General features: G+C 42.6%; 1 protein-coding gene across 10 annotated transcripts in view; it reads left to right on the top strand.

The window, feature by feature from the left end:
• LOC106565973 (regulator of G-protein signaling 3) overlaps positions 1-16,980 on the top strand; it is a 200,272-nt gene extending 183,292 nt beyond the window's left edge. For 8 of the 10 annotated variants that reach the window (XM_014133716.3, XM_014133701.3, XM_014133709.3 and 5 more), the window contains 4 exons: positions 11,282-11,383; positions 12,919-12,980; positions 14,124-14,290; positions 14,933-16,980. In XM_014133716.3, coding sequence (XP_013989191.3) covers positions 11,282-11,383; positions 12,919-12,980; positions 14,124-14,290; positions 14,933-15,133 — 532 coding nt within the window. In that variant the 3' untranslated portion in view covers positions 15,134-16,980. Of the gene's footprint in view, positions 1-4,652; positions 4,942-10,335; positions 11,033-11,281; positions 11,384-12,918; positions 12,981-14,123; positions 14,291-14,932 lie in introns of those variants that run through there. The other 2 variants (XM_014133774.3, XM_014133783.3) reach the window with 2 other exon arrangements.
• Positions 16,981-18,993: the final 2,013 nt, after the last annotated feature.

The raw sequence follows: 18,993 nt of genomic DNA, 5'->3' as shown, positions 1-18,993 counted from the left end.
GCCTGAGTAACAGGCAGTTTACTTTGGGCATCTCAATTCAGGAAACTAGATTCTATCCCAGAGAGGTTTTAAAGAAACATACCACTCAAAAATCTACAGACTTACGAAACAAATACCAAAATATTGTTTTTGAGTGGTATTTTCCTTTAGCACTCACACATACACAGACGCCCAATTATGGAACACACACACACACACACACACACACACACACACACACACACACACACACACACACACACACACACACACACACACACACACACACACACACACACACACACACACACACACACACACACACACTGAGTCACTGAAACACACCAGAGCTCTAACATCAAAGACCTTGTAGCTAAGTGCTTGTGTTGCTACCGCATCCATCCCCCTGGTGATACAGTACCTGTGTATGCTGTCTCGGGAATCTGGTCCTCTCTACAGGCTGATACCCCAGCCTATTCACTGTGAGATGGAGCTCCAGGAAGTTAAAACGTGACATGCCAGATGTGGGGAATAATCATCTAAAACAGTATATGCAGTCACTTACACCATCAGGCATATGTGCGTTACAGCGCTGCGGGTTACAAGAACGTAAAATAGAGTTGTTGCTTTTGAGTAATTTCCCAAAAGCATAGGTAGGGAGGATATTGCTGAACCTGGGGATTGACGTGTACAACGGTTGGATTACAATTTAATTGCGTTTGGTTGGGGTTACAGGAGTATTTCCTTTAGGGTAATCACATTTATATCTCTTACATGTTTCCAGTTAGTGTGTGCTACATATACTACCTTGATTAAGCACTTTGCTCAAGATGAATCTACAATGTCCTTTATTCGAACCCGTGACAATCTACTGAGTTACTCAACTATGTAGCTGTAAACTGCACCTGTCCCTACTACCCCATTACCTCTTCTTTAACAGGTATTCTTTTTCTCTCCTTTTCTCATCCATCCATCAGATTTCACTCTCTCCATTGTTTTCTTTTACCAGGAGACTGAGTTCAGTCTGAAACCTGAAGCCTTGTCTTTGTAAATTATGCCCCTTCTTTCCCCCCTGGCTCTGTCTTTCATCCCTCCCCCCTTCCTTGGTGAAGACCTCTCAACCTTCCCTCTGGGCCTCCGTATGTGTCTTGAGCCTTTCCAGACTTAATCTCCTCATGATCTTACTCCTGGTCCAATCACCAAAGAGTGTATACGCTATGCAACCTTCAGTCTTCTCAGAGGCCCCCCATACATACGTAGGAGGCCAGGTCAGGATACAAAGCTGTAGATCATTCCTGTGGCTCAAAGACCCCCGAAAGGCAGTCATTTACCGTGTGTGTGTACTTGGATGGAGTCAGATTTTTTTGAGCAATGCACGCCTTTTGGTAACATGGTCTGTGTTTTTTTTATTGTCTTCTCATTTGGGGTGAAAGCAAGGAAGAGTCGTCATCCCTTGCTAGCAGTAGCTAACTGACTTGAGCCTGACAAAAACATAGCAAGTTAGCTAGCCTTTAGTTTTCCACACATCCATGTGAAACAATCAGATTTATAATTAAATAATATGCCCTAGCAATATTGTTATACTTGCCAGTGTGACTTACAGTATTATCCCAGTTTAATATGCTGCTTCAATGTGTTCAGTTCCATCAGATAAAAATAGAACTTCATATCAGGAGAAGGCACATGGCTACCAGCATTTTTACAATTTTACTCCTCAACAAAATACCTTTCATTGTTTAAACAGTCGCTGAGATTATATTTAGTTATCAATGCAAAATTCTACTTTAAATGCACAGCAGCCTATGGCAAGAAAAAATTATGTGAACCCTTTGGAATTACCTGGATTTCTGCATAAATTTGACATAAAATTTGATCTGATCTTCGTCTAAGTCACAACAATAGACAAACACAGTGTGCTTAAACTAATAACACACAAATTATTGTATTTTTCTTGTCTATATTGAATACATAATTTAAACATTCACAGTGTAGGTTGGAAAAAGTATGTGAACCCCTAGGCTAATGACTTCTCCAAAAGCTAATTGGAGTCAGGAGTCAACTAAACTGGAGTCGAATCAATGAGACGAGAATGGAGAATTTGGTTAGAGCTGCCCTGCCCCATAAAAAACAAAGTTTGAGTTTGCTATTCACAAGAAGCATTGCCTGAGAAGAACCATGCCTCGAACAAAAGAGATCTCAGAAGACCTACGATTAAGAATTGTTGCCTTGCATAAAGCTGGAAAGGGTTACAAAAGTAGTCAGTCCACGGTAAGACAAATTGTCTATAAATGGAGAAATTTCAGCACTGTTGCTACTCTCCCTAGGAGTGGCCGTCCTGCAAAGATGACTGCAAGAGCACAGCGCAGAATGCTCAATGAGGTTAAGAAGAATCCTAGTGTCTGCTAAAGACTTCCAAAAATCTCTGGAAGATGCTAACATCTCTGTTGACGAGTCTACAATACCTAAAACACTAAACAAGAATGGTGTACATGGGAGGACACCACGGAAGAAGCCACTGCTGTCCAAAACAAACATTGCTGTACGTCTGAAGTTTGCAAAAGAGCACCTGGATGTTCCACAGCGCTACTGGCAAAATATTCTGTGGACAGATGAAACTAAATTTGTCATTTGGAAGGAACACACAACACTATGTGTGGAGAAAAAAATGCACAGCACACCAACATCAAAACCTCATCCCAACTGTGAACTATGGTGGAGGGAGCATCATGGTTTGGGGCTGCTTTGTTGCCTCAGGGACTGGACAACTTGATATCATCGACGGGAAAATGAATTCCCAAGTTTATCAGGACATTTTGCAGGAGGATGTAAGGCTATCTTTCCGCCAATTGAAACTCAACAGAAGTTAGGTGTTGCAACAGGACAACAACCCAAAACACAGAAGTAAATCAACAACAGAATGTCTTGAACAGAAGAAAATATGCCTTCTGGAGTGGCCCAGTCAGTCCTGACCTCAACCCAATTGAGATGCTGTGGCATGACCTCAAGAGAGACGTTCACACCAGACATCCCAAGACTATTGTGGAAGTGAAACAGTTTGTAAAGAGAAACGGTTCAAAATTCCTCCTGACCGTTGTGCAGGTCTGATCCACAACTACAGAAAACGTTTGGTTGAATTTATTGCTGCCAAAGGAGGGTCAACCTGTTACTAAATCCAAGGGTTCACATACTTTCCCAACTTGCACTGTGAATGTTTACACGGTGTGTTCAATTGAGACATGAACAATTATAATTGTCTCTGTGTTATTAGTTTAAGCAGACTGTGTTTGTCTATTGTTGTGAGTTAGATTAAGATCAGATAACATTTTATGACCAATTTATGCAGATGTCCAGGTAATTCTAAAGGGTTCACATACTTTTTTCCAAGCAACAGCTTCATTGCCTCCACAATACTGCCCCCAAAACAGCATAATGAACTTTCCCTAGAGTCACAGATTTGGAGCTGTGCAAAAATCTGTTGATATAGCAACACTGTGATGTAAGCAGGACTATGTTCTACAAGGAGCCGCCCATTTTGTGATATGCGTAGGTCTGTAGACCCCTTAAGCCCCATGTTTAACACACATTTCCACTTACGTACGTAGGGAGAAAATCAACACATGAGATTGTTAGGAAAACTATGCAATATGGGCTCAATGCGACTGCAACTTGATGTTTTGCATAAATTGTGCATTGATGTTGCTGGACATGTTTGAGTTGTGCATTCGTATCTCACATTCCAAATCGACCGGTCCTGAGTAGGAATAAACCAGTAACTCCTTGTGGAATGGAAAACAATTGCAACAATGTTTACTGGTATTTAATACTCTGCTATTCAAGACTATAATGGACATTAAGCTTGGACTGTTAATTAGCTAATAAGTATTAATGAATAGTCCTGGGTAAGGGCTAACGTGACTGTGGCCTTAGTGTCTGCTTTGAGGTGGTTGTTGTAGCTCGCACCGGTTGACCGTGCTAGATAATGGCCAGTAGGGGATTATAAGTGGGGAGGGAGCAGAAGTCATCAGTCATACTGTACCTGTGTTAAGTTTACGCAGTGGTGACACCCGGTTTTTGGATGGCCTATAGCGAGAGTCTGTTGTAGCCGAAACGTTAGGAGCCTCCGGAAGCAGAATGTGTAGGTTTTTGAAGAGCATATTTGATTGAATTCCAGACAAAGTTTGTAAGAGGGAACCTGAGTTTAATGCTGAGTAGGTATGGCCTTTATCCAGACAGGCTACTAGACAGGCCACTCTCTCTCCTCACCTAGCCCCCTCTCCCTCTTTCTCTCCTTCCCTCCTCTCCATACACACACACTTACACACACACACACACCACCCGAAGAAAGGATAACATTTCACTAGATGTGCTAGTATAAAATCCACCTGTTGTTGTGCTACATGACAGAAACAAAATGAAACGGTGGAAATTGATTTTTGAGTCATCTCTAGTTATGTCTGCTAGTGATAGTGAAGATGGTTGTCATATTGCTGTAGTAGTAGTAATAGCTTGTTCTACCAGGTCAATAGTAGTTGTTGCAGCATTTGTAATAGTCTAGTATTAGAGGGTTTACTACTTGCTGTTGCAGAGGTAATAGCAGTAACAGGTGTAGTTGTAACAGTAGTAGCTATTAAGTGGTTATATATTTGTGAAAGCGAAAGCATTTCCTACCCCATAAAACCCAGGCTTGTCCGGGCTTAGACAGAATGCAGCTCCATCCTCTCAGAATAACACCTTGTGATTGGGTGAGCCTTGAGCCCGCCTCCCCTGGCCCCTGGACTATATAAAGCTACAGCAGAACCTCTCCGGGTTAGAGGAATGTGACAACTGAATTACCCCTGCCCCGAGCACAGCGCTCTGACGCTCTGACACACACACTGTACACACAGGACTACACACAGGACCCTAAAGACTTGTGCCCATGTTCCCTGCTATGGTTGACTTCTCGGAGAAGTACCTGGAAAGGTAAGAAGTTGGAACCCATGGGTGGTATGCTCTGTGTGCTCTCTGCTGCATTAGGAAGAAGTAGGGAGAGGGAGGGAGAGAAGGAGGGAGATGATGTTTTAGGCTCTGTGGGGTACTACTGAAAAGCTGTTAGGAGGCCAGCTGACCTCTCTTCTGAATCTCATTTGCCAGTCGCTGGGTGAGAGGACTCCCGTGTGATTAAAACTATTTTGAGGAGACCTCAACTTGTAGCTAAAGATTGGCCTTGTCTTTTAATAATCGGCCTGGATTTCTTATGTGGTCTCTGTGGTTTGTTAGGTGGGTAATGTTGATAATTTAGATTTACATTTGGCAGATGGCTCAGTTAAGGGGGGACGGGTCCGTGCAGTGTTGATTTATACATACTGAACAATGTAGGACAATTCCTATGTTCAGCATTTGCTTTGGTTAGAAAAGAACGTACTACTGTATTTCCAGACAGAATTCAGATGCTCTCAGGCGCTCATGCAAAGGCACATTTCTGTCCCAGTGTGTTTGCCTGCTCTGTTTTTAAACAGCCTACCTCTATGCCATAGAACGACTCTGGAAACCCACATTCTTATTTACTCTGTGGTAAAAGAACGTCAGGAGCCTACTGTCTCTTGCTCCGTGATATCCTCATGTTGTTGTTGTTGTTGTTGTGACTCATAGTGGGGAATAACAGGGACATGTGCAGCTATGCCATGTTATGCAGACACACACACACACACACACACACACACACACACACACACACACACACACACACACACACACACACACACACCCTACACAGACACACACACACCTACACATACACAGACACACAGACACACAGACACACACACATTAAAACTTGAAACTTGAAACAAACACACAGACACACAGAGGCGAGGTATGTGTGTGTTCTGTGTACACGGTGCAGGGCCAGGCACATAATCTACTGCAAACAGCCAGAGTGGCAGACGGGGCAAAAACAAGCCCAAAGGCTACCTCCTATCCCTCTACCCTCTACGCCCTCCCCTGGCTGTAGGTGGATGGGGGCTGCCTGGAGGTGTCGAGAGGGGATCCAGTACACCGTGGGAAACAGAGCCACCGGGTGGAACAGGAAGGTGGGATGTATAAGGGATCCACTTCAAAGCAACAGCAGCTGTGTTTTAACAAGCCTGACGAACTGACATGGTGGAAACATCTAGTACAGTAGGTCAGAGCAGGACTGACTGTAGGCACCAGACAATGGGTGCTGATAGGCAGGCGTTTTCTTTGATTCTTTAGTGGGACTTGACAGTAATATGCATTTGTGCATCTTTCATGCTCCTATACATGTATAACTGTGTAGTACATTGGTGAAAGTCACCCAGTAAAATATTAGTTGAGTAAAAGTCTTAAAGTATTTGGTTTAATATATATTTAAATGTGCACTTTGCAGAAATCACTTCGCCATATCCTCATTGCTAAAATTCTAATAGTTAGCCTAATTTCAGTTTACGTGACAGCAATTATAGTGTAGAGAATCATTGTACCATCCTAACCGCTGTGAAATTTATTTTCAATTACCAAAAATATTGTTTTCAGCTGTTTGAAGCTGGTGTACAAAACCGGACATAAAATATGCAAAAATGAAATTTAAGAATGGGGAGCATAGAAATAGCGCACATACTGCTTCTTAGACTTGCTTTCAATGAGAATGACAGACCTATAACTGATATTTCTATGTGAATTTGGTCCGTAGCCCAAAAAGTTACATATTGCAGCTTTAAGTATCAAAAGTAAATCTAATTGCTGAAATATACTTGACTTCAACGGGATTGGTGTCCCGTCCACGGGACGGTTGAGCAAACGTAGGCTAATGCGATTAGCATGAGGTTGTAAGTAACAAGAACATTTCCCAGGACATAGACATATCTGATATTGGCAGAAAGCTTAAATTCTTGTTAATCTAACTTCACTGTCCAATTTACGGTAGCTATTACAGTGAAAGAATACCATGCTATTGTTTGAGGAGAGTGCACAATTTTGAACATGAAAGTTATTAATAAACAAATTAGGCACATTTGGGCAGTCTTGATACAACATTTGAAGAGAAATGCAATGGTTCCATTGGATCAGTCTAAAACTGTGCACATACACTGATGCCATCTAGTGGCCAAAATCTAAATTGCACCTGGGCTGGAATAATACATTATGGCCTTTCTCTTGCATTTCAAAGATGATGGTACAAAAAAAATACAAAAGAATGGTTGGTTTTTTCTTTGTATTATATTTTACTAGATCTTTTGTGTTATATTCTACTACATTCCTTTCACATTTCCATATACTTAAAGTTCTTTCCTTTCAAATGGTACCAAGAATATGCATATCCTTGCTTCAGGGCCTGAGCTACAGGCAGTTAGATTTGGGTATGTCATTTTAGGCGAAAATTGAAAAAAAATGTCTAATCCTGTATCAAAAGTAAAAATATAAATAATTACAAATTCCTTATTTTAATCAAACCAGACGGCACCCTTTTCTTGTTTTTATTTATTTACGGATAGCCAGGAGCACACTCCAACACGCAGACATAATTTACAAATGAAGCATGTGTGTTTAGTGAGTCCGCCAGATCAGAGGCAGTATGGATGACCAGGGACGTTCTCTTGATAAGTGCGTGAACTGGACCATTTTCCTATCCTTTCCTGTCCTGGGTGCTAAGGAAAGTGTATGGAGTAAAAAGTTTGTTATTTTCTTTAGGAATGTACTGAAAAGTAAAAGTTGTCAAAACTTTCAATTGTAGTACAGATACCCCCAAATACTTCAGTAAAAATACTTTAAAGTAGTACTTAAGTGCTTTACACATGGGTACTATACTATGTTATTACTTTGTTGTTGCACATTTCTAGTACATCAATGCAGTGCTTTATCTCTCTATGTGATCTAATGTTGGTGTTGACATGCCCCCCTGTAGCCCCCGTGATTGTTAGTCAGTCAGTCAGTCAGGCAGTCACAGTCTAGCACATCTACAGTGCATTTGCAGTGTGTCTCTCTGCACCTCCCCAGCGCTCCAGCTCTCCCCTTGAGTTCTTAGTGCTTAGCTAGCTAGAGATCCCTGGGAGCGTGGCCCAGTTTCACGGTACCAGTATTAGCTTGGAGAGAGGCTATTACTGTCTCTAATGTGAGCCAGGAGAAGTGGGAATAACACAGAGACCTGAGATAATTGCAGCGCCAAAGACCCTCCAGCCCACTCTACACGGACACAAGCACGCACACACACACACACACGTCTCTGCCCGGCAGATAGGGAACATGGGAGGTAACAGAAGTATTTTCTGGATGGATGGGATTAGAGAGCATCTCCCATAGAGGGATGTGGCCATTTTTAAAGCAGATTACCCTGTCAGGGTTAGGGCTATGTTTAACGAAGAGAGGAACACACAGAATGTCTTCCACTGCTGCTGGTGGGTGGGCGATTAGCTCTGTAGCCGGGGTATGTTATGCAGAGTTAGGAGTGGTGGGAGAGGGGTTGAGGGTTAAATGCAGGAGACAAAGAGATGAGACAAGGAGAGCAGACAATGCTGGGCTCTCTCTCTCTCTCTCTCTCTCTCCTCACATTCCATTGATCCCCTCTCCTCTTGCCCCTTCACCTCTTTGCATTACCAGTTGTTCTCCCAGCAGGTTGTTTGTTTTCTTGGGGTAGCTAGCCTGGGGGCAGGGGGCCTGACGACACCCAGCCGTGTGGTGAACAAGCTAACTGAGCTGTGTAGAATGTGTCCCCTGCCTGCCCTTTGTGGATGTGTGGCTGTGGTGTCTTCCCTGTGCCGAATGGGAACTCTGATACTGGCCTTTGCTGTAGCCCTCAGGCCCTCAGGCCCAGTGTATGAGCTAATAATCACAGAAGCAACGTGATGGATGGCCGTGGCCAGAGAGCTGCCATGTGCGTAACCTCCTTATCACTGCCTCAGCCTAAGACGCGTTTCAGCAGCCTCACATGTGCTTGGCTCTCGATAACACGTATAGACTCATGGCATAGGTTTATAGAATGGCATTAACACAAACAAGTAGGGTATTCAACTACTGAAACTTTGAGATGGTTTGAATGGATTGTAGGATGGTCTGTTAAGCAAAATTACATTTTACTGTAGTTTTCATCACTATAGTGTAGTTTATTCCCCTGCAAAAACGGTGAGATTTGTAAATCCGAAGGGGATTTTTTACTATCATCATCTTTTAATACCAAACAATTGAATGTTATTAGTTATTATTCTGCTACAGTACATTAAAATGTTGAGAATGGAGGGCCATATCTCTGTAGTACACTAATCCAGCCAGAAAGTGGCGATGTAGAGTTGTGAATTCAGATCCCTCTCCCAGTTCTCACTGACCAGTGTTCACAGCCCTGTGATATATTTCCACCCAGCCCGGACCAGCGGAGTTCACTCAAGTTGTATTGAAACCAGACCTGCATAATAAATGGTATCATTAAGCTTGCAAATTTTTTCCAGGGCTCATAAAAAACGAGTCCCTTTTCTCACATACGTTGGCATGGCACCCCTATTCGGCTTTAACCTCACATAGTTATAAGCCAAACGGCGATGGACACAAAATATAGAGCAATCAAATACATTCCACTTCTCTATGATGATTTTATGCCTTTCTAAAACAGCTTTTTATTTGAGGTAGTGATCACTTCAGACTGGTGACTGTGGGTTGTTGAGAGAAAAACTGTGCCAGAGGTAGAGTGTAATGTTTTTAATGTTTTTCACCACATCAACAACCCAATTTTACTCCACACTAGAGCTAGCTCCTCATCTGGATAGAGCATGGTTTAATACAGCCCTACTCTGGAATATTAAAATCATGCCCATTGCAACACCTATAACCTTTTATGGTGCCGTGTTAAAGATCACCTTCTGTTTTTAGATGAATCACAATGGCTGCTAAGCCTGTCACCCAGATAGCCCTAAAAAAATACACACTAATCAGGGACAGGATTTTAGAAAAAGATTGTTCACATTCCTGGAGGTCCGCCTTTTTTTATTTTTTACAATCAATTTCCTGATCTCGCTCAGTGAGAAATGCAGAGACATCCGGTGTCAGGGGGACGGGATGGAGGGGTTTGCACATGGTCCATTCTCTCTCTATCTCTCTCTCTGGCTGGAGGATCACCCTCTCTCTCCCATCCTGCTGAAGAGATAGGAGAGGAGAGAAGAAGTTCTGTCTTGTAGCCTTCAGAGCCACTTCCAGAAGATTCGCCACGAGGAGACAATAACCCTCTAACCAGCCCCAGCTTGAGGACATGTATATATATATATATATATATATATATATATATATATATATATACTTTTTTTTATGGCTGGAAACCCCACATGATCAGGTGCACAGAGAGGGCCTTTGGATACTGGCAGAGAGGGTGAGGGTGTACATATGTACAGTATGCATGTGTGTGTTTAAATGTGTGTGTGTTAGCGTTTATACTGAATGTGTGTGTGTTTTCAGGCTCCAAATATTAAATGCTTTTTTTTGGTTTGGTGGTCTCACTGGGGCTCTTGGTGGCATTAGGCCAGCTGACAGTGACTAGGACAGCGGCGTGTTAGCGCGTGAGCTAATAGCTAATACACAGTGGAAATCAACCAGGAAATGGGAATCGTGTGGGGTCGTGTCCCTTTGAGGAAGCATGTGAGGTCAGAGGGAGGAGCCAGGAGCCAGCCAGGGATTGTTGGAAAGCATGGAAGACTAGGGTCTCTGGGGAGATGGTGATGGGAAACGGAGTTGCAGGGTGTTGTTGATGGTGGGGGGTATAGTTTGGGTGATGGGGGTGCAGCTGTGCACCGTGTCCCATCCCGAGGGCCCCGGCCCTGGGTTATCTCCCTCTCAGGGTCCCTTTCGGCACCTGGAGAATGGTGTGATCGCGCAGAGGAGTGAGTCTCTCCTCCTTCACTGCCAGATTCACTCACTCCCTGCATAAGGACCTGCCAGGGATAGAACTAGAGGAGAGATATATTGAAAGAAGACATTGACAACGGAGAGGGAGAGATACTAGCTGTCACTGTGCTGTAACTTCCACTGGACACCACTCTACTCTACTGCACTTGAATATCCTGCTGAAGTCTGAAATGTATACAGCCCTGGCACTTTTTCCCTTTTCTGATTTTGAGCATACGGAACTGATCTGAACCACTGGAGTTTGTCTTTAAACTTGAGCTGTGTTTACCATGACTTGGATTGAATTGTTTTGTTTTTAATTTCTGGAAGACTCAACCCCCTTCTCCCCAGTTGGTCTCTCCACATCCCTTTCTTCATTCTCTCTGTTTTTCTCTCTCCATTTCTTTCTTTCTTTCTTTCTCTCTGTCCTTCCAATACTCAGGGCCAAAGACATGAAGAACCGGCTTGCTTTCCTGAGGAGGAGGAATGAGTCTCCCGGAAGCAACCCTGCTGGAAAATTCGACAAGTCCTTGAAGTCAGTAAAGTGAGTTTTTTTGTTTGCAACTATGTGTGTTTGTCAGTGTGTTTGTCGTGTGTGTTTGTCACATGCCCGCTTTCTGGGTCTCACCCCAGCTGGTGATGACTTGGCTCAGAGAGACAGACTATTTAGCACTGTGAAGAAGTGCTTGTAAAGCCACTGAGAGAAAGACAGAAGTGAAGGAGGGAAGAAAGGAGGAGTGCTAACTGATTAATTACGTCTCAATGTGTTTAACGATCTCTGGTTGATCCGTAAGCTAAGACGGATGTGATAGCCGTTACAGGTTAGGCAGATGTTATGGCTTTGGTTAAGGCAGCCATATAGTTCTTTTATGTTCCTATTTCTACCTGTTTAAATAGAGAATGTTTCAGAGAGTGTATCTCTATTAGATTTGATGTATGTGTTCTGGTGGTTGATTTTGAGTTGTAACACTGTGAAATATTGATGGATCAGTGATGGGTCAACTCTTGTAACAGAGCGATAGGTCCAGTCAGACTACAACAACATCCATGGTTACATGTCTATTTCTATACTGTAGCTATATGGCTAGTTTGATTGACAAAACTGATCCTGGTCCTGTTCAATGGCTAATGTATGTCTAATGTATAGTCTGCCATTACGTCTTTAGAGTATGCTCGCTTGAACACAAGCTGCATCTACTCAACTGCTATTTAAAATAAATTCAAGCGTGCATAATGTAATAAATATCGCCCAGCAACTGTAACAGAGCGAGCAGGAGGTCCATTTGTTTGCATATGTGAAAGTAGTCAGTCATACATTATACTGCATTATGCAATGTTGTAGAGAGAGACATACATGTTTTGTCCACAGACAGAGAGAGAGAGAGAGAGAGAGAGAGAGAGAGAGAGAGAGAGAGAGAGAGAGAGAGAGAGAGAGAGAGAGAGAGAGAGAGAGAGAGATTTAATTAATTCACAGAACCAGTTGCAACAGTAACTGATAAAAATGTAAATAAGGTAGAAAATGGAAACAAGGAACCAGTAGTGTCTCTGCATGTAGTGTTATTAGAATGGATTCAAATGGTTGGGTCCTATATTCCTCTGTTGCCATTTCAATAAGGCTGCATATGTGTTGAAGGAGAAGAAGTTTATCCTGTATCAGAGAGCAGAGCGAATGAGGGAAGCAAGGGGCGGGCATAAAAGCTGGGGGGTGGACCCTCAGGTTCAAACCCTCTCCCCATTGGCCGGCTTAGTCCCTCCCCTCCCTGCCTCCTGAGCTGCAGTGAGAGGGAGTATAAGATGAGTAGTCTAGTGGAGGAAGTTAGACAGTTTTAGGCACACACACTCATACCGACTCACACACGCTCGCTCACACACAGCCCCAGAGCGCCAGAGTGTGAAAGAGAGAAAAACAAAGAAAGAGAGAATAAGAAGAAAGGAATAGTAATTGAACAGAGGACTAGCCGAAGGACCCCACTGACGCCCCTTACCAGTACAGTGGAGCACAGAGCTTCGGATGGGTCACACTATGAGAAACCTGGCAGAGATGGGCTTGCTAAAGAACCGCTCCGCTTTCATTTGCAGGCCCACCCCGGAGGAGGCACTCAAATGGGGGGAATCTCTGGACAAGCTGCTGGCCCATAAATGTAAGTTTGCCTTTCCTTCTTATCTTCTCCTTCTTTATTCTCTCCATCCATGTAATCAATCTAACCCAGGGGCATAAAGGAAATGACTAATGCCCATCTGGGTTGATTGCCATATGGTCCAATGTGGGTCTGGTTTAAGTTGAACTGAAACATGGGGAACAATTGCATTGATTATGAATAAGGAACAATGTGCATGTGTTTTTGGGGGGGGGGGGTGTCTGGTACGGGTTGTAAATATGCTCATATTGACGTGCATTAAGCATGCATGCCTTGCTTGTGCTTGTTGCTTTTGCGAAGTGAATTCAGTGTGTGTGTGCGTTGTTGCACGCCTGGAGTGAATGGGCAGTCTGTTGAGGCACTCTGCTGCAGCTCTCCCACTAATCCCAGTGGATGAATAGAACCATGCATTAGTGTATGGGGAGAGCGACCAGATTATAGGCTAGGTGGCTGATAGAGAGAGGGAGAGAGAATGCTTCAGAGTAGTGTTACTATATTTATATGCTTCCATAATTCATAGCCTTGGTCTGAGTGCTGTGGGGTTGGTTGTTAAAATCCCTATTCAACTCCCTCTCTTAGCGGAACAACACTTTAGTGAGACAACACTTGAATCCCATTCTTTTCCTCCCTTTGCTCTTAGTGTAATGTAATCAGCCCAGGGGGGTTCATGTGAACGGAAAGGTGTGTGCAACCAGGCAGGGTGGGAATCTGCTTCCTGCTATTCATATCCTGCTGATGGCTTTTCCTTAAGTAATTAAAAACACCAATCCCAATAGCCAAAGCAACAGAAATGTATTGACAAGCAAACTGACCCCACCTAGAACAAGAAAGGCTTCTCTTTGTTCAGAGACGACATTGAAAAAGGCTTTCCAATTACTGGTGTCGATGACAGGAAAAAGTAACAGAGTATAGTGTAGGGTCAGTGGGGTGATGCTGGATAATTGTTGCATATGGGAGGTGACTGGATAGGTGTCTCGGAGGTGACTGCATGCTGGCTTTAGTCCCCTTTTTAACAGCGTGATTCAATGGACTTGGCTACTGTGCTATTTTAGGTAGTCTCCCACATTGAGAGAGATGCCGCTGTGTTGCCATGGCTCTCCAGTCACATCCACTAACCCACACCTCTGTCTTTCATCTTCCTTTCAGATGGTCTGGCAGCATTCAGAGCTTTCCTGCGAACAGAGTTCAGCGAAGAGAATCTGGAATTCTGGCTAGCATGCGAGGATTACAAAAAGATTAAGTCGCAATCCAAGATGGCGTCCAAAGCCAAGAAAGTATTTGCTGAATACATCGCCATCCAGTCTTGTAAAGAGGTGAGCAGCAATCCCCATACAAACACAGACCCGTACCCACAAGGGATGGTGGAAAATACCATTAAACAGTCATTTACCCTCTCCAGCCATTAGGCAATGTTTATACCTAAATGAGCTCTCCATTTCCATTTTCCAAATTGTTTACTTTGACTTACTGGAAAAGACTTAGTCAGCGGCCCCTCAATTAAGATAGTGTTCTCTAATCCCAACCTCACTCATCTTGATTCAGCCTTTATACGAATGTCCGCTTCTAACTCCTGCCTGACAGAAACTAGGCCATGAATGAACTTGTTCCTGCTGTAAATAGAAAAAGCTGTGATTTTGGCAGGCCCCCTCAGCATTGTTCCCCTGCTAAAGATGTTAGGTGATGAATGTGTAATGCCTGTCAGAAGGTGCTCCCACAAGGGAACGAGTGAGCTGGAGAGGACGTGAGATCATTCCAGACAAACTGGCTTTCTTTGGCCGCCTGACATGCACCAAATAGACTCCCTCACTTTTCTCCTTTCCCTTTTTGTTTCAAACCTGGAGAGCTGGGTAGAAACTTCAAATCACAAATCAGCCCCAACAGCTTGAACCAGTTATCAGTAGCACTGAAACTAACCTGTTCTGCTGCTTATTCCCTTCTCTCGTTCCCTTTCTCAGGTGAACTTGGACTCGTACACCCGAGAGCACACCAAGGACAACCTTCAGAATGTGACGCGCTCCTGCTTTGACTTGGCCCAGCGCAGGATATATGGCCTGATGGAGAAGGACTCGTACCCCCGCTTCCTCCGCTCAGAACTCTACATGGACTTAGTCAACCAGAAGAAGGCCAGCACCACGTCCACCTCCTCATCGTCGTAAACACACAGAGATCGAGAGAGAAAGTGAGAGACGATGACGAAAGAGAGAAGACATTGACTTGAAAGCAGGGGGAGGTTGATTTTCTTATACGTTCGCTGTTTTGTTTCTGCCATCTTCCTGTCCGACTATAATTTGGGTGTGAGAGAGACAGCAAACTAGGCTGTGGCATTGAGGGGATGTTGTTTACACAACGACCATAATGACGGGCCGATGGTGGATGGATGAAGGGATGGAGAGGAGAGCCCAGTCAGGACAGCTGGTCAAGTCATGTGACGGCTGGACGCTTCTCTGATCACTCTCATTGATAATTGATCACTGTCTGTGGTTCATAACGATATATGTTGGTTTGTCCGGACGTACTGTAGAAAGGATGGGGTGCTGAAACCTCCGCAGACATGAAGACAGTCCGGTACTGTTTTGGCGCTTTTGTTGATATTTTCCTTCTTTTTTTTTTACACCCCCCCATCCTCCTCCTCCTTTAGAGCCAGTTCAAATGCTGTTGGTACGACGCAAAGGTTTGTTTTGTCCTAGATTCTCAATGTCTCACAATGCATTCATGACCATTTCCAAACGGGCTTGCGAGAAAAAGGAGAAACGTGATAGCTGGATCAATGTCTGGATGACTGGACGAAAAGCCGCTTTTTGTCCGGTTTTGTATCTTTTTTTCTGTTCAAGGTGTACACAACTCTCTCAAGCACAGTCAGCATCTGTTCTGTTCAGCACTCTCTCAGAGGGTCTCACCTTATCGCATTCATCCAAATAATACAGCAAAAGACACTGCGAGACAGAGGGAAAAGAGAGAGAGAAAGATGGAAAAATACCAACAATGGAACGGACCAAAACTGCAAAAGCAGAGATGTGCCACTCTCACTCAAAAAGACTTGCTGCCTGTCTCCAAAGACCGTCGAAAAAAGAGAAGTAACACTTGACTGTGTTCTGATAAGCAATTCATTGTAGCGCCACCTAGACTCAACGAGGCAGCATTCTCAGGACATTAAGGCACTTGACTATGAAGCTTCCAAGCTTGATTTTATTGTTATTCATTTTTGTTTTTACACAGAAAATGTCTTTTTTTTATCGTTTTAAGTTCAAACCTGCACTCCATAAGTATACTGAGCAATACTGTTGGGAGGTTGCTCTTTTCATAGACATAAAAAATGTAATAAATGCTTCACCTGTACAAAGGTCTGCCTATTTATTTAGATATCTTGCTGGATGCTTCACCCATTGCACTCAGATGAAAGCTCTCCCTTCCCCTAACCACAAACCAGGTCCACCGCTGTCCTGACTTTAAGTGCAATATGTTTTTGTTTATTTTCCTTTTTTTCCATTTTTATCAGAAAGACAATGTCTTGAGCTCTGTATTATACACTTTATTTGTAAGAGTTGTGTTGCAAAATTCTGCTATAAAGTTGATTTACAGTTTAAGTAATTAATCAAGAATAGATACATGAATTAAGCAAGTCATTCTAACTGTGTACCCTGGCAGCAGGCAGCTAGGGGTTAAGGATGTACATATAATTCTTTAAGAAAATAAAGAAAAAACAAGAAAAAAACAAGAGGTTTCACTTGTATTGAGCTGGAACCTGGCTGTATCTATGTAAATATGAGAGACTCAAAGCTATAAGATGACATGTATTGTTATAAAAATGAGGAAGGGTGGCTACGGTCTGCCCTTTCCTGGTCATACACTGCTTGTCAGGAGTTTTCTGAAATGTATTTGATCATTTTCATTGTTTACAATTCAAACGCATCTCCCAAGATAGCAAGCGAAAAAGACAATAGAAATACATTTGGTGTTATTGCTGAAAATAAATAAAACAACCAGCTGGTGAAATAATAAATAATGTCTCTGAATTTTAATTCGCTGTGAATTGTATGTCATATCAGTATGTCCACTTTGTTACATGTTGCTAATCCAAAACAATTAGCTGGAGAAGAAATACATATGCATATCCAACATCTATTACAGTATGAGCGCCAATGTACTAACCACATACTACACAACAGTATTAAAAGATAGCCTGGGTACCTGGGCTCTGTATATTGTGCACATACAGTACAGTGTGTACAAAAAGACTGCAAAAATAAACATCAATGGAGGAGGAGGCAATCCCTTCTTTAATTTTTTTATTTAACTAGGCAAGTCAGTTAACCTCCCTGGGCAAGGCAGGACGCTTGCGTCCCACCTACTCAACAGCCAGTGGAATCGTGTGGCGCAAAATACAAATACCTCATAAATGCTATAACTTCAATTTCTCAAACATATGACTATTTTACACCATTTTAAAGACAAGACTCGTTAATCTAACCACACTGTCCGATTTCCAAAAGGCTTTACAGCGAAAGGAAAACATTAGATTATGTCAGGAGAGTACCCTGCCAAAAATAATCACACAGCCATTTTCAAAGCATGCATATATGTCACAAAAACCAAAACCACAGCTAAATGCAGCACTAACCTTTGATGATCTTCATCAGATGACACTCCTAGGACATTATGTTATACAATACATGCATGTTTTGTTCAATCAAGTTCATAGTTATATCAAAAACCAGCTTTTCACATTAGCATGTGATGTTCAGAACTAGCATACTCACCGCAAACTTCCGGTGAATTTACTAAATTACTCACGATAAACGTTTACAAAATACATAACAATTATTTTAAGAATTATAGATACAGAACTCCTTTATGCAATCGCGGTGTCAGATTTTAAAATAGCTTTTCAGCGAAAGCACATTTTGCAATATTCTGAGTAGATAGCCCGGCCATCACGGCTAGCTAATTTGACACCCACCAAGTTTGGCCCTCACCAAACTCAGATTTACTATAAGAAAAATTGGATTACCTTTGCTGTTCTTCGTCAGAATGCACTCCCAGGACTTCTACTTCAACAACAAATGTTGTTTTGGTTCGAAATAATCCATTGTTATATTGAAATAGCTCCATTTTGTTCATGCGTTCAGGTAACTATCCGAAGGGTATTCTAAATTCTAAATATTCCATTACCGTACTTCGAAGCATGTCAAACGCTGTTTAAAATCAATTTTTATGCGATTTTTCTCGTAAAATAGCGATAATATTCCAACCGGGTAACGTTGTATTCGTTCAAAGACTGAAAGAACAAAATGGAGAATTCACATGAACGCGCATCTCCAGTGTCACTGTCCCCAGGCAGGCCAATAACAAACTCTGCTGCTGTTTTTCGCGCAGAGACTGCAGAGCTCTCATTCCACTTTCTGGCGCCTTCTGAGAGCCAATGGAAGCCTTAGAAAATGTCACGTTACAGCAGAGATGCTGTATTTTTGATAGAGATAACCTAGAAGGACAACAAATTGTCAGACAGGGCACTTCCCGCATGGAATCTTCTCAGGTTTTGGCCTGCCATATGAGTTCTGTTATACTCACAGACACCATTCAAACAGTTTTAGAAACTTTAGAGTGTTTTCTATCCAAATCTACTAATTATATGCAGGAGTAGTAACCAGATTAAATCGGTATGTTTTTTATCCGGCCGTGCAAATACTGCCCCCTAGCCCCAACAGGTTTTAAGAACAAATTTAAGAACAAGTTCTTATTTTACAATGACAGCCTACCCCGGCCAAACCCTCCCCTAACAGGATTCAATCCAATCAGCAATAGATAATACCGCGCTTGACACTTAATTTCTGATTGAGCCGATATACAGTACCAGTCAAAAGTTTGGACACAGCTATTCCTTCAAGGGTTTTTATTTATTTTCTACATTTTAGAATAAAAGTGAAGACAACAAAACTATGAAAAAACAAATATGGAATCATGTAGTAACCAAAAAAGTGTTAAACAAATATATTTTATATTTGAGATTCTTCATAGT

Source organism: Salmo salar, chromosome 01 (assembly GCF_965601325.2).
Source record: "Salmo salar chromosome 01, fSalSal1, whole genome shotgun sequence".
NCBI classification, from domain to species: Eukaryota; Metazoa; Chordata; class Actinopteri; order Salmoniformes; family Salmonidae; genus Salmo; species Salmo salar.
The sequence above is the reverse complement of the archived record's forward strand: the minus strand, read 5'-3'. Positions and strand labels throughout refer to the sequence as shown.